Source organism: Haliotis asinina, chromosome 4 (assembly GCF_037392515.1).
Source record: "Haliotis asinina isolate JCU_RB_2024 chromosome 4, JCU_Hal_asi_v2, whole genome shotgun sequence".
NCBI lineage: Eukaryota > Metazoa > Mollusca > Gastropoda > Lepetellida > Haliotidae > Haliotis > Haliotis asinina.
Window position 1 is genome coordinate 82,047,959 of NC_090283.1, and position 15,740 is coordinate 82,063,698.

Consider the following 15,740-nt stretch of genomic DNA (forward strand, 5'->3'; position numbering starts at 1 on the left):
TGAGTGAGTGAGTGAGTGAGTGAGTGAGTGAGTGAGTGTGTGAGTGAGTGTGTGAGTGAGTGAGTGAGTGACTGAGTGAGTGAGAGTGTACGGCACTATGAGATAATTTTCCTTGCGTTCCAATGCTTTGTAGAAATATAGTCCAATGCCGGTCACACATATTTAACGATTCGTTTAAATCAGAGGCACCTTTTTCTGTGTTTGAGAATTAAACACTCGTTGAAAGTTAATTCTCTCCTCTCAGATGTAACCTTGAATGGTAACAACTTCCGCTTTCATGCAGACAATCTTATACCTAAAAGAAATCTTAAATATTTTCAATTTTCAAAATGATCGATTTTGAGAATGTAATTGCAGTGTCATATTCATCTAATATTATCTGAAAAAATGCCTAAAACTTGTTTTATTAATAACGTATCTTTAATCATGATTATTGTGTCACAATAAATATGTCAGTCCTATTTATGTGTAACCAACCCTACTTTTGACATTAGCTCTACTTCGTTTCAGCTGACAATCAATTTTCACTCACTTCTTAAAATGAGCCAATTCCGCGGCAGAAAAGTGGCAAATTCTGCACGGATTCTGCAAGCAAAAGCGTTTTCCGAGGACCAGACGTTTTTCTTCATGGCAAGGTAAATTCCGCGATTTTTTCTGCAACCGCGGAATCGCGGAATCGCGGAATCCATCAGGGACTGTCTGATACACCTAGAAGTTCGGTGACGCACCTGTGATCCTCTAACGACAAAGGGAAGCAACTCGACACGGCGCAGAACAACATTTAACTAATTTTAGCATATGACTTAATACACGCTACCCAGGGCGAGGTGTCAGTTGCCACATGTTCGAGCAATACACTTACATATATCGGGGCACAACAGGGTAGGCTCGAGGTTAAAGCCTTCGCTCGACACGCTGAAGACACGGGTTCGATTCCTCACATTAATACGCATACAATGTCTGGCGCCCGTCGTGTTACTGCTGTTATGCTATAGAATGTAAACTTTCATATAACCATCTGATACCACCGGGTACCCAGTCACTACTGGGTGAACATACAATCATAATGAAGTAAGGCTCTAGCTGGAGATGAATTCACATGTGTTAACTGTGTGGACAGAACAGAAGTCTTAGAAAGGTTCAGGAGTCAAAATGGCCACTTAAGGTCCCTTCACAACCACCTTTGCTAAACTTCAGCTGATTTGTGAACTGGGTTCTTCATGCATGCTGCCACCATACAAATATCGATTCAAGTTTTAATCGGCGTTTAACTATTTCCCCTCGAGTGAAGGAAAACAACACCGGTGAATTTTTGATTGAATCTATCACATTGTCATCAATAGTTTACTGGTACGATTACCTGGATTTCTAACCTCGCTTCAACTCACTGTTCTTTGTGGACATTTTAGACATAAATATGCGGCTTAAGTCAATGACTAACTGCAGTGAGCACCGTGTGAAGCGAGTGTACAGGCCAGCCTCATGATATATACTTACATCTGGGCGTGATCGGTCGCCGGCAGCACAGTGTCAGGTGTCATACTCTATACAAGGAATAAAACTGGCAAAAGCTATTATAGGCTGTTGTAACACCATAAACCATTCTGGTGCTGGGGTCAAGGGTAGTACTTGGCCTGCCATTAAGGTAATTAACCTAATCAAGATATCGCAGATCAACAGTGACCAGTGGCATTAACAGAGCTGCGTCCGATGCGGTGGACATACGTCCTATACAGGCCGGAATTTACAGTGTCAATACCCCTTGATATAACAACAGGACCTGATTGATGGCGAGCTCCAAGCTACACCTTTGTGTGGCTATTATGGCTTGAATCGCTTCAGGAATAACATGTCAACTATAAAGGATTTTCTGCAAATGATTAATGTCAGATATTGTACTGAGCACGAGTGAAAGAATGAATGAGTGAGTGAACGAGGGAGCGTCTCTATCTATGTGTCACTGTCGGAGTGTCTGTGTCTGGCTGTGGTCCTGCACATCTATCCACAATCTCCCTGTACCTCATGCCCTTAGAGACCTTGTACCCGTGTACCCGTGTACCCGTGTACCCCTGTGTCCCTACAGACCATGCACCCGTGTGTCCTTGTGTGCCCAGGAGATCCTGGGTCCGTGTACCCCTGTGTCCCTAGAGAGCATGTACCCGTGTGTCCTTGTGTGCCCAAGAGATCCTGGGTCCGTGTACCCCTGTGTCCTCCTTTCATTATGACCATATGTGTCCTTGTGTCCCTAGACACTCTGTACCTCGTGGACCCTAGAGACCTTGTGTCTATATATCACTGTGACTCTTGGTCCCATTTTGTCTCCATTTGTCTCTATGTATCTCTGTGTGTCTCCTTGTGTCTTCAATGACCATAGATTCGCCAGTATCCATGTGTATTTTAACCCCACATGAAGATTTCCTTTGTGAAAGTGCTGGGGAAGATGAAAGTGTATCAGTGAGGTTGGAGAGAGAATATAAATATTTCCTGTTTTAATCGCGATGTTAATACTATATGTAGAGGTTTGCTACTACAACTATCAAAGCGTGTGTATGTACGTTACGATAAATGCACTATTCACGGAGCGAGACTGTGTCGCCTATGTTTTAACACACCCCTGACAATAATCTTTAAATGCTCGTTTCATTGTTAGACGGGTTTCATTGTTAGACGGGTTTCATTGTTAGACGGGTTTCATTGCTACTTGCTATGCAATATGTATATGTTCACATGCATAGTTTGAAGCTTCGCTGTTTTGTGGTTTGTTTGTTTGTTTTGTTTTTGTTGTTGTTTGTTTGTTTTCTTTTCTTTTTTCTTCTTCTTTTTTGTTGTTGTTGCGTCTTGTCTTCTGGGTTTTTTCTTTCATCTTATGAGTGTTACGCTGCATGATTATGCAATATCCAAAACTGCCGGACTAGAGAGTGTGTATGACTTGTTGTCTATCAGGCAACACAAACAGAGCAAACTATCTCGACTAACTTAACTCGTCTCTCTCACACAAGGGGTAGCTCCAGGGGTGTCCGAGCTGATCAATAATAGTGGGCATAAATAATACATCAACATTTATCATCAGAGTTATCAATCTGGGGCTCCGATGACTTAGTATTCATATTTAGCCAGACTATATTTACTTGTGATTGTCCCGTTGTTCGATACTGTTTACTCTGCGCCAGCAGAAGTAGCAACTACCGTCGCAGATGTATCGACGAAAACAGATAATCGGTTTATTGGCGATCGCTGACGTCGCGTTGTTGTGCGCTGTTACTTCATCGGGCCGGGAACCGACTGATAACTCGGTTATGACCAACAGCTGTTATATCATTGTTATCTGGAGTATTTGCTCTCGGATAACAAACAGTATGAGGGTCACAGAACTGTCCCAGTTGATAGACCAAGTTATTGACAGGTTTCTCTTAACGATCTGGGACCGTCGTTCTAATCCTGACTAACACAATGGCTCAGCTGGCCTGTACAAGAAGACAGCCGGACCTAAACACTATGTGGCTGGCAAGTCCTGGTGTGACATTACCATACCTAAATTGACAATGCATGCCGCATGACAGGACCAGACGTTATGTTTCATATCACACAAAAGAAAAAGTATTTCTTTTTTCGCTTTCAGGTATGAGTCAAGTATTTAAGTGTATCTTAAAACAGATTCCTTCCCTGGGAAGGTGGTAAAATCATGACAGCTGTTTCTCTTCCTTTGCTGTACATATTTTAATACACAATGTCATTTAGAAAATGGTAAAATGTACACTCTCTCAGTAAAGTAGAGACTCCAGCACGCCAAGTCAGCGATCTAACCCACTCACTCATTACCTAACATGGTAACATGGCGGCAGGTTGACCGCTTGACGATTATCTCCCTCTTCGGTCGGTATACCATCATCATTATCTGGCACACTGATACACCTTGATGGTTCCAGTACATCGCATGCACTGAATTATAATTACTTATAAATGTTTACGTGTTGAAGAATAAGCATTTCTAGAATCACGCGTTAATAGGAGTGGTCCCAAATATATAAAAATGTGTCCATTTACATAACGCCAAACCCGACTCCAGAAATACTCACAGCGCTAACAATGAATAGCACAGAACATTGTTTTCCGAATATCCCAAGCTACACCTTAGGCGCAAGAGCAGCTTGATAGTAACTCACTTCTATACCGCCAAGTATCCATCTGACCAGTTCACTGGTACCTATAATCAGAATCTGATTAATATTACCCCGGTAAACAGCTGCCTGTGAGACGCTAGGAGGTTAATTGTCACATTTTTTATCCCACCGGGTACCCATTTTCTGCTGGATCAACAGAGTCAGCTTTGGTCAAACTCACTTGCCTATGGTGAGACCACAATATCACATATGCTCCGTTGTGGGACAGGATTAAAGTCCCAGAAACTCTCAGCAGTCACGCTACCAAACACGGTCACCCATCCAAAGACTCCCCATGCTCAACGTTGTTTAACTTCAACTGACTTCTGAGGTTAGATTCATGGACGAGACGACACAGCACCATGTCATGGTTATGGTGACAGGTTATAGTCGCATCGACCATATATAAGGTTAACTGTCACATGACTTTTCTCCACCGGGTACCCATTTCCTGATGGGCATATTTTCAACAACCTCACCTGCCTAAAGTGAGACCATGAGTATCTCACGTGTCTCGTTGTGGAACAAGGCGGTCATGAGTCAAGCTGCCAAACTCGGTCACCCATCGAAGGATTTCTCCCCCCCCCCCCCTCCCCCACAACTGTGTGACCTGAGCTCTGTGTACAAGACAAAACTCCACCAAAGCCGTACATGTATATATCATGCGTTAGATATGTCTTTGACCTTTGGGCTCAGTCACTGTACAGAACACGTACACGTATATATCAATATCAACATCGCGTCCAATAACAGTTAGAAACTTGTGCATATGTTAACTGTAAGTTAGATTTCATGATTTCACATATTTCATGAAACGTGCCACCAGAATATGATGCGGTATTTATACCGGGTTATAGTGATTCACTTCCCAGTTCGCTGTATACCCTGGACTGTGTTCACTGCCTCGGTTTTAAAACTTTCAAAATCTCATTCGGTTCTTCTAATTATCAACATGCAGCTCATTTACATGGAACTAAGACGTTCCCACACCGCCTATCCCACCCCCGCAGACCCACCCCATACATATGTTCAATAACACGTAGCTGGTGAGCCAACACCAACACCGGTTAATCTTTGATGCCGAGTTCGCAGCTTCAGTCCGCGTGCCTAACTGTACATATATAACAAGATCTGTGTCTTCCTACCCATATACACAGCAGCAGCAATACGTCAACGTGATCCATTAAGCCTGTGTACACAACAGGTTGTTCAACTCAGGCGGTAACACGGGGATATTATGAAACAATCATCTGTCAGTGTGACTTCACGACATGTCATCCCCACCACCGTGTGCTGTAACAGTCGGTAACTCAAGCACCATAACGTCTCAAGGTCATTCCTCATGCCTGACCTTCACATAGTTCATTGAACGCTGGCTCTAGCATTACGTGTGGAAACGTGATTTAGATCTTAATGGCGTCTGTGACGGAGGGGGAAGATTTGTAATGATGTAATTACCCCGCTTTACATGATATTAATTAATTACAGCTTACGACTTGAAGGTGAAGGTCAGGACTTTGTTGGATGTAGCTTGGCAACGGTGTATATATTCTAAAATGCTAATCAAAATAGTTTCTTTATAACATATTATTGACTGACAATGTCATTAGTATTGAATATGTGGATATTCTAATTATCAAGGACACTTAGTGAAGTTACCAGAAACACGCCCGTCAGTATACAACATTGATGTGACTTGGGCAAGCGTGACTGTTACAGAAATGGCATGAACACAACACATTTGTAATTGTGTGAATAAATTGGAGATACAGGTCCATAGTAACTTAATTTAATCTGTCAATTTCCCAGCTGAATAAGTAACTTTGATTTGATTATCAAAATTTATCATCAGTTTGAAGTACTACTCCACACTCTGACAGTAGGGAATCACGTGATCAGACCCGTTGAAAGTCAAAGTTAGCCATGTGATATTAATGCAACTCTTCCAAGCTTCAGTGAGTTTAGTTTTACGCCGCACTCAGCAATATTCCAGCTATATGGCGGCGGTCTGTAAATAGTCGAGTCTGGACCAGACAATCCAGTGATCAACGGCACAGGCATCGATCTACGCCACTGGGATATGATGACATGTGTCAATCGGGTCAGCCAACCTGACCACCTAATCCCGTTAGTCACCTTTTACGACAAGCACGGGTTGCATAAGATCAATTTTAACCCGTCCTTTCACGAGTTGTCCCAAGCTTCAAATCAATAATCAAAGCTTAAAATATAGTTTTATAGCTGATAATTTATCAGAACAAATAAAGTAGGAAAATTCAACGATAAATATTTCCGTCTTATCCTATATTCAGTTGTATAACTGACAAAAGAGACCATATACCGGTATATGGTCTCTGCTGACAAACATCTCTCAGAGATCTCTTAATTTTACAAATCAATAAAAAGTACTACAAGCAATTAAATGCACAATACACTGTAGGGTGTCAGGACAGATTGCAATGGCAGTTAAAAGCATAAATCAGCGGTAACATCAGCGACACGGATGTTCACCCAGCAGAAACAGTCCCCCAGTTTCCGAGGTGACCAGACATCTATGTGGGACGAATGAGGCATGTGGTTGCCCACTTACATCGTTGTCAGCTGTCTGGACATATATACATCGATACACCTGATATACCCGGCTGTCTGGACATAACATACATCGATACACCTGATATACCCGGCTCTCTCGACATATATACATCGATACATGTGATATACCTGTCTCTCTTGACATATTTACATCGATACACCTGATATACCTGTCTCTCTCGACATATTTACATCGATACACCTGATATACCTGTCTCTCTCGACATATTTACATCGACACACCTGATAAACCCCTAATGTGTCGACGTAGGATACAGGATTTCACCTGATGCTGCCAGCTTTGCATCCTTGTGTTATGATGATTCAGAATATTTCTTGTACTCTCTGATCAATGTGTAGTCCATGAGGACATATACGTGGTGTTTGGGGGATTAAGGTAAATAATGTCCCGGGTGTGACCTCTACCTTAACGCCTGACATAATCTATTCTGTTTTAAGTTTGTGGTCAGACACCGGTTATCTTCATGGAGTATCGGCATGTGATAAGTCATAAGGATGGTTTCACATTGCTTTCAGCAACATTCCAGCGATATCACAGTCAGACACCGGCTATCTTCATGGAGTATCGGCATGTGATAAGTCATAAGGATGGTTTCACATTGCTTTCAGCAACATTCCAGCGATATCACAGTCAGACACCGGCTATCTTCATGGAGTATCGGCATGTGATAAGTCATAAGGATGGTTTCACATTGCTTTCAGCAACATTCCAGCGATATCACAGTCAGACACCGGCTATCTTCATGGAGTATCGGCACGTGATAAGTCATAAGGATGGTTTCACATTGCTTTCAGCAACATTCCAGCGATATCACAGTCAGACACCGGCTATCTTCATGGAGTATCGGCACGTGATAAGTCATAAGGATGGTTTCACATTGCTTTAAGCAACATTCCAGCGATATCACAGTCGAGTCATCAGAAAAATATAGTTTTATAGCTTTTACAGTTGTCGATTATGTTGTAAAAACATTCCTTCATGACGAGGAGTATTACTGATCAGGAGAAGGTCAATCCGTGTTATGTATGCCAGCTGTAATCCCCTCTAAAACTGCAGCTGTCACACAGCATCGGCATCATCTTGGAACATGGACAACTGATAACACGCACGCAGTACTCTAGGTGTAGTGTGTCGCCAGCAGGAGGTAGAAACATGGTTTATCACAGGTTGGACATATCATGTTACAGTTGATGCTGAGTGTGGGCGGTACATCGACAACTACATTCTTAGGTACAACGGGCCCAAACAATACTGTCTAGTGACGCTCTGCACTACGTGTCATCGTGGGTCGTTGTTCATATTATCACCCACTAGTTTGTCGCTCTAAGATTTATGTACAGGGGGTCATTATAAACATGTATTGTTGCAAACTGTCGCGCTAAAAAGTACAAAATAAAACAGTTAGTAAACCAACCATTCGTGCCATGCACTTGGTTAATTACCAATAGCGGTTAGCCTGGTGACGTCATCGCTCCCGATGTACGGTTTGCTGAAGACTACCAAGCAGGATGGGTGAATCTGGTGACTCTAACATTACATAAGATGGGTGAATCCCCCAGACCCTTTCCCACCGCCTCCCAGACTTGCACACATGTTTTCCACGAGTGCAGATTTAATGCTTCAGTGGTTTCCCATCAGGTTAGTATTTAACGTGGACGTCAGGGTCTTATGTTACTCCGGTAGGTGACTGTCCTCAGGATTTACATTCTCCAGTTGTACTATAATACCAGAAGCTAGAAGACTAGATGATATAAGTAGGACCAAGATCGCACACTCACCTGAAACATAACCCAGACCGACACATTGAAGGTTGCTGTTAGCCGTCACTAATGGCTTGCCATGGTCTCGTGCATCACCGCGTGTTCAATGAAGTATGCAGTTCACCAGTATAAACCTGGGAAATAGTGCTTCAAGTGTCCTTTTGATACACCGAACACCTGTGAAGCAGAGCTTAAAGTGGCCTCTTGATACACCGAACACTGTGAAATATTACTTAGTAAGATAGAGCTTACAGTGTCCTCTTGATGTACGAAATGCGTGTGAACTAGTGCTTAAAGAGTCCTCTGATACACCTAAAAGCTATAAAATAGTGTTTAAAGAGTCCTCAAGATACTCCGAACACCTGTGAAATACTGTTTAAAGAGTCCTCAAGATACTCCGAACACCTGTGAAATACTGTTTAAAGAGTCCTCAAGATACTCCGAACACCTGTGAAATACTGTTTAAAGAGTCCTCAAGATACTCCGAACACCTGTGAAATAGTGTTTAAAGAGTCCTCAAGATACTCCGAACACCTGTGAAATAGTGTTTAAAGAGTCCTCAAGATACTCCGAACACCTGTGAAATACTGTTTAAAGAGTCCTCAAGATACTCCGAACACCTGTGAAATAGTGTTTAATGTGAAAGAAAGAAAGAAACAGAGAAATACTGGAAAGCCTTAAAGTTTGTAATATGTAACTTGTGCTCATCGCTCATAAATCTCAGTTGTCCCGGCTGGAAGGGATGTTATCAGTAAACTAGTGACTGAAACAACTCTACAGGGCAGATCGAAAATATATATATGGGAAGATGTTTAAACAATATGAAATGTATTTTCAGACTGTTTGTGTCCAAACTTTATTCCGTACTAGAGAAGCCGCAGGCCTACGGCATATAAAACATTCGTACAGATATGCTCTCCCGATTAATAATTTTTACATTTTTACATATTATTATGTTTCTTTCTATGCAACGATGCATGGAATTTAAACACTGATAAGTTCTGAAGTATTAAACTGTTTGTACTAGTCAGTAATGAACTAAATTTAATAGCGTTGGAATATATCTAAAAATGATTTGGTAAATATTTCCTTCTGAGATCAGAGTACAGTAGACAAACAAGAAGGAAGTGGTACTGATCATTTAAATGACACTAGTTGTGTCTGTCTTTTATAAATGAGTTGAAAGAATCACAGACCAGGTTAGCTTGCACTGCGATAAACCCGAGTCAGAGGTGACAGAGTAAACAAATCCAGTCTTACCACATACAGAACATTGTACATTAATCACAAGCATAAATTCTGTTCTGCTTTCGGCGTTCGCTGGTCATTCTGTGGAAAGTAATTCATCCTCCATAATTTCAAAAAGTCATAGTCTGTGATTCTGAGTTATTTCTAAATTTTCAAAACGTGATAATTTTTGCTTAAAAAGTGTTACACAATGGGACCCATTCACTTCAATGAATACATTCGCAATAAATTCCGCAATAACTTATGTTTATTTAACCCGATTTGCAAGGTTACAGTTGGATAAACGTGTTTGTTCGTGAAACATAAAGCTAGTTCACTGTGTGTTCAATGACGCCTAGAAGTTCCCCTTCTTTGTCATGAGTATTTAAAACGTTTCATGGGTATACGAGAAGAAAGTGCTTCACTAGTAGTGCCCCAAGATTGAGTGCCGCGAGTTTGCGAGTGTGAAAGCTTGTCAAGCCGTTGTCTTCAACAACACCCCTCGCCCTCATCTAATCCCGCTGCGCCTTGTGCCGCCTTGCCCCTGTGCCTCAAACTGCTAAGTCCTCTGTGTAGACAGCCAGTGCGATTGTCCACTTTTTCACCTGAGGCGAAACAAGAGCAGCACAATTAGTGTGAAGCAGCGCAACAACAACAACGGCCACTACTAGCGGAAAGGTCGCAATCGGCTTTCGTTATGGCGAAACATTCTTCTAAATAATCTCTTCTACACTTTACTCCGGAGATCACTCACAACAGGCTGAACTTCCGTCAGTCAAGCGAGGAGCAACTGTCAGCCAATCAAAACTCTTTGACGAACCCATGTGACACTGTGAATAAACATCCTATGTAAGGCAGCTATATTTAGTACACAGGTAGCTGTGACTTAGAGAGGTAAAATGACGGCCATTAGGAAAGGGATAGTTGACGACGTGGGGACATAAATGTTTGACGGACGAGTGAGAAATCATCAAGAGACATATCCCTTCATTGGGACAGTGATCTGTGCGCGAGAGGCTGATCTCGGAATACCGGGAGACAGTAACAAGTTGGACTGGCGACACTGAGCGGTTCATTGATCAGCGACAAGCCCGACATACCTGGGCGAGATGCGGTGTGAGTAAGCGGCGAGATTGGAAGTATTTATCAAGTATACGGGCGATCGGACGGACTCATGATGAGTATTTTTGGTTGGAGGAAGAGTCTGACGATCACTGAGTCGGACCCGACTTACAAGGTACGGTACTTGGGCAATGTTCAAACAGCCATGATGAAAGGGGACGGTTGTGTGGACAAGCCTGTGTCAATAATATGGAACAACTACATGCGGAGTGCTCACCCCGGCCTCGAGATGAAGTTAGTCGTCACAGGCTCCGGTCTCAAGGCCTACACCAAGGAACAAGGACTCACTGAATACAGGGCCCATCGGATCTCGTACTGTATCGCCCACCCTCAGTACCCGCGAGTTTTTGTCTGGGTGTACAGGCACGAGGGGAAGAAAATGAAGATGGAACTCAGGTGTCATGCAGTGTTGTGTAAAACTGAGCTGAAGGCGAAATCTATGGCCCTTCAGCTTCACGAAAAACTGTCCTTCGCCCTGAAAGAGTTCCAGAGGGATAAGGTTCGGAAACAGAACTCCCGACTTGTGTTGCAAAGAACCAATTCTCTTCCCAAAGCCGGCTCAGTTCTTCCTCTGAGGAAACAGATGTTGAGCACGGCTACAAACTTTAAGCCTCCCGTGAGTAAGTCCACCACCGCTCCCAAACTTGGCGCTATAACGGAGGACTTCGAGGAGTGTGAACACGAGGAATTCTGTGTGTGTGAGGACTTAGGAGAGTGTGATGAAAACGACAACTTGGAGAGTGCCAGTGAGATGGTGGCGGCACTGACGCTCCACTCCGACACATCCTCTCTCCACACACTCAACCCTGACTGCCTCACAGACCGCATCATTGACGTCGAGATCGGCAACGACATCGACGAACTTCGTCAGAATGAGGAAATTAAGTTATGTCACGGAAACACAGACTCGGATGAAGAAAGTGCAGAATCTGGGTTTCACGACCAGGATCAGGACCCGAGGGAGGGGATGGGGGTACTTGTAGAGGAGGGGGATGGGAGCGTCTGTGAGCTCCCGTGTGGGGACACGCCCGAAGACGAAGGGGACAACACTAAGTTATAGTGGAAACAGAGGTAAGCAGTCTGGATTTCTATCTTGTGCTCCTACCAAACAATGTCACATCTGAGATATGTCGCCATACAATACTTCAATACGCACTGAATATATGAGGGGTAGTTGCTCGCACGTTCCAGGGACGTTGCACGGTCATCACCTGGACCCTAACGGGCACGATCTATATAGCCACGTTTGGGAATGGATGCTCATAGCGTGGCCTTTTGACAAGTCATGTGAAGCGACAACGGTGATGGCGACGTTGTTTCGCGTCAACCTGCTCCACACGCAGGTCTTCCAGTGACTTACAAGAAACAGTGATTGATACAGTATTTGTACCCCAGCTCCACATCCCCGTGTAACCTGTGTGACTTGTCATTTCATCTAACGCTGACGTTGTGACAGGTGATCATGCTGTCAATCACTGGCTCGATGACGACGACTGTGATGCAGATGGTGGTGTATTGCCGACTGTGATGCAGATGGTGTGTCCGACTGTGACGTACGGAAACTTTAACTTACTTCTGTCATGATACATTGGTCATGACTAATCAAATAATATCGCCATGGACTGCATGGAAGTGTACTTCATTAAGCTACATGCGCCATTTAATTGTATATGTAAATAAACATGTCGAATATCGTTGTATTCTGCTTGTAATATGTTGATAATATTTGTCTTTTAGTACATATTCCTGTTTAAACAGGCAATTGTATTATTCCCGTGCTTGTAAACAGTAATCTGGTCTCCACACAATAACTGCTTCCGTATCACCAGGCAGTGCTGAAGGTAGTCACGTGTGTAGTGTTAAACATGTAGGTCAGTAAACGTCAACTGACGTACTTACACATACGCCCGCCATGAATCATATCAATACGTTCTTATTTCATGTGTTGTGTGACTGGCCAATAGACGGGGATTTCCCCTATACCCTGTCATTGTTATAAGGTATTTGTCTTCTTGCTGCTGTGATCTTCCTCCACGCTTTGTCGAGAGGACATTGGGCTGGACTGCCTCTTTGCAGTTAGCGTGGTGTTTCCTCTTACGTGACCAGATGCCCCTGATTTGACAGTCCTTAGAAAGATAGATTTACATTTAGATGAGAATCTAAGTGTTGTCAAACAGCCACCATTTTGGGGAATGTGAAGCGAAAGCTGGCTGTACACCTGGAACACGTGTTATCTCACGTTAATGCAGGAGCTAAGTTGTGACAGCTACTTCTGTGTTTATAGAATGACAGTCACTTACACTGAGATGATACTCGAGGTGTGACTAGACCATCAGCATGTCACCTATGATTCCTGCATGCCATGACGTGTCACACTGTGACCCACTTTGTTGTGTCCAGACGAAGAGTTTACAAAATGTGTCATGATGTGTATCAGTGAACTTAGTGTAACTAGCTTTACTGTTGTTCATATTCTTTGATGTCAGACATATTTCCTGAATATGACAGGTGCAAGGCTTTCATGTTCTGCGTTTCATATCTCGACTATGTATCGTATCACGCCCTTGAAATCCATATACAGTTACACACCGCCTTACAATCACGATATTATCGTACCACAGCATTACGATTCAGGTATTTTCGTATCAACCTAAAAATCCCGATATTATCACATCACAACCTCACAATCCCAATATTATCGTATCACAGCATTACAGTACCGATATTGCCCTATCATAGCATTACAATCCAGATATTGTATCACAGCACTACAATCCAGATTTTTGCTATGATTACTGCTGACCAAAATACTGATTGAGTAAAATATGTCACATATACACTAACTGCTTTTGTCAGATAGTTTGTATACGCATATACAATGATCTGAGCGGTAGGATGTACTCTCAGTCTCAGCCTTTACTTTCGTGTCGACATGTAGACGTAGCCTCGCAATCTGTGGTAGTCAGCTTGTAGGTAAACACTATGTGGGTGGGTGTTAAACAAACACTTCCATGGGCGATCCCAGACCCCTTCCCTTCACGCTGGTCGCCGACCGTTTGTTACCTGTCAGACTGAACACGTGGGGTCTGTTACTAGAACTCACACGGTAAAGTTACCTCCCGTAGGCGTGCCAGGATCCGACGTTACGTAACCGTGGGATGGATTCCTTTATGGCACTGTCTGTGAAGCTTGGCTTGTCAAAACCAAGGCTGTTCGATCAACTGAAGTGGCATCAAGATCGGAATCGATCGAACCTGCCGACAAACATAGACTGTGATGCAAGTGAATCACTACACGTTGACCATTCTTGACCTACACCAAACATCCCGGGAGAACCTGCCGACAAACATTGACTGTGATGCAAGTGAATCACTACACGTTGACCATTCTTGACCTACACCAAAAATCCCGGGAGAACCTGCCGACAAACATAGACTGTGATGTAAGTGAATCACTACACGTTGACCATTTTTGACCTACACCAAACATCCCGGGAGAACCTGCCGACAAACATAGACTGTGATGTAAGTGACTCACTACACGTTGACCATTCTTGACCTACACCAAACATCCCGGGAGAACCTGCCGACAAACATAGACTGTGATGCAAGTGAATCACTACACGTTGACCATTCTTGACCTACACCAAACATCCCGGGAGAACCTGCCGACAAACATAGACTGTGATGCAAGTGAATCACTACACGTTGACCATTCTTGACCTACACCAAACATCCCGGGAGAACCTGCCGACAAACATAGACTGTGATGCAAGTGACTCACTACACGTTGACCATTTTTGACCTACACCAAACATCCCGGGAGAACCTGCCGACAAACATAGACTGTGATGCAAGTGAATCACTACACGTTGACCATTTTTGACCTACACCAAACATCCCGGGAGAACCTGCCGACAAACATAGACTGTGATGCAAGTGAATCACTACACGTTGACCATTCTTGACCTACACCAAACATCCCGGGAGAACCTGCCGACAAACATAGACTGTGATGTCAGTGAATCACTACACGTTGACCATTCTTGACCTACACCAAACATCCCGGGAGAACCTGCCGACAAACATAGACTGTGATGTCAGTGAATCACTACACGTTGACCATTCTTGACCTACACCAAACATCCCGGGAGAACCTGCCGACAAACATAGACTGTGATGTCAGTGAATCACTACACGTTGACCATTCTTGACCTACACCAAACATCCCGGGAGAACCTGCCGACAAACATAGACTGTGATGCAAGTGAATCACTACACGTTGACCATTCTTGACCTACACCAAACATCCCGGGAGAACCTGCCGACAAACATAGACTGTGATGTAAGTGAATCACTACACGTTGACCATTCTTGACCTACACCAAACATCCCGGGAGAACCTGCCGACAAACATAGACTGTGATGCAAGTGAATCACTACACGTTGACCATTCTTGACCTACACCAAACATCCCGGGAGAACCTGCCGACAAACATAGACTGTGATGCAAGTGAATCACTACACGTTGACCATTCTTGACCTACACCAAACATCCCGGGAGAACCTGCCGACAAACATAGACTGTGATGTCAGTGAATCACTACACGTTGACCATTCTTGACCTACACCAAACATCCCGGGAGAACCTGCCGACAAACATAGACTGTGATGCAAGTGAATCACTACACGTTGACCATTCTTGACCTACACCAAACATCCCGGGAGAACCTGCCGACAAACATAGACTGTGATGCAAGTGAATCACTACACGTTGACCATTCTTGACCTACACCAAACATCCCGGGAGAACCTGCCGACAAACATAGACTGTGATGTAAGTACCATTCTTGACCTA

At 43.5% G+C, this 15,740-nt stretch overlaps 1 protein-coding gene across 1 annotated transcript; it reads left to right on the forward strand.

Annotated features, from left to right (window-relative positions):
* The first annotated feature begins 10,592 nt into the window (after positions 1-10,592).
* LOC137281991 (protein FAM43A-like) lies at positions 10,593-12,577 on the forward strand. Its single transcript, XM_067813746.1, has one exon. It carries the CDS (start codon positions 10,936-10,938, stop codon positions 11,941-11,943), a length of 1,008 nt encoding a protein of 335 aa, XP_067669847.1. The 5' UTR covers positions 10,593-10,935; the 3' UTR covers positions 11,944-12,577.
* The last annotated feature ends 3,163 nt before the right edge of the window (positions 12,578-15,740 follow it).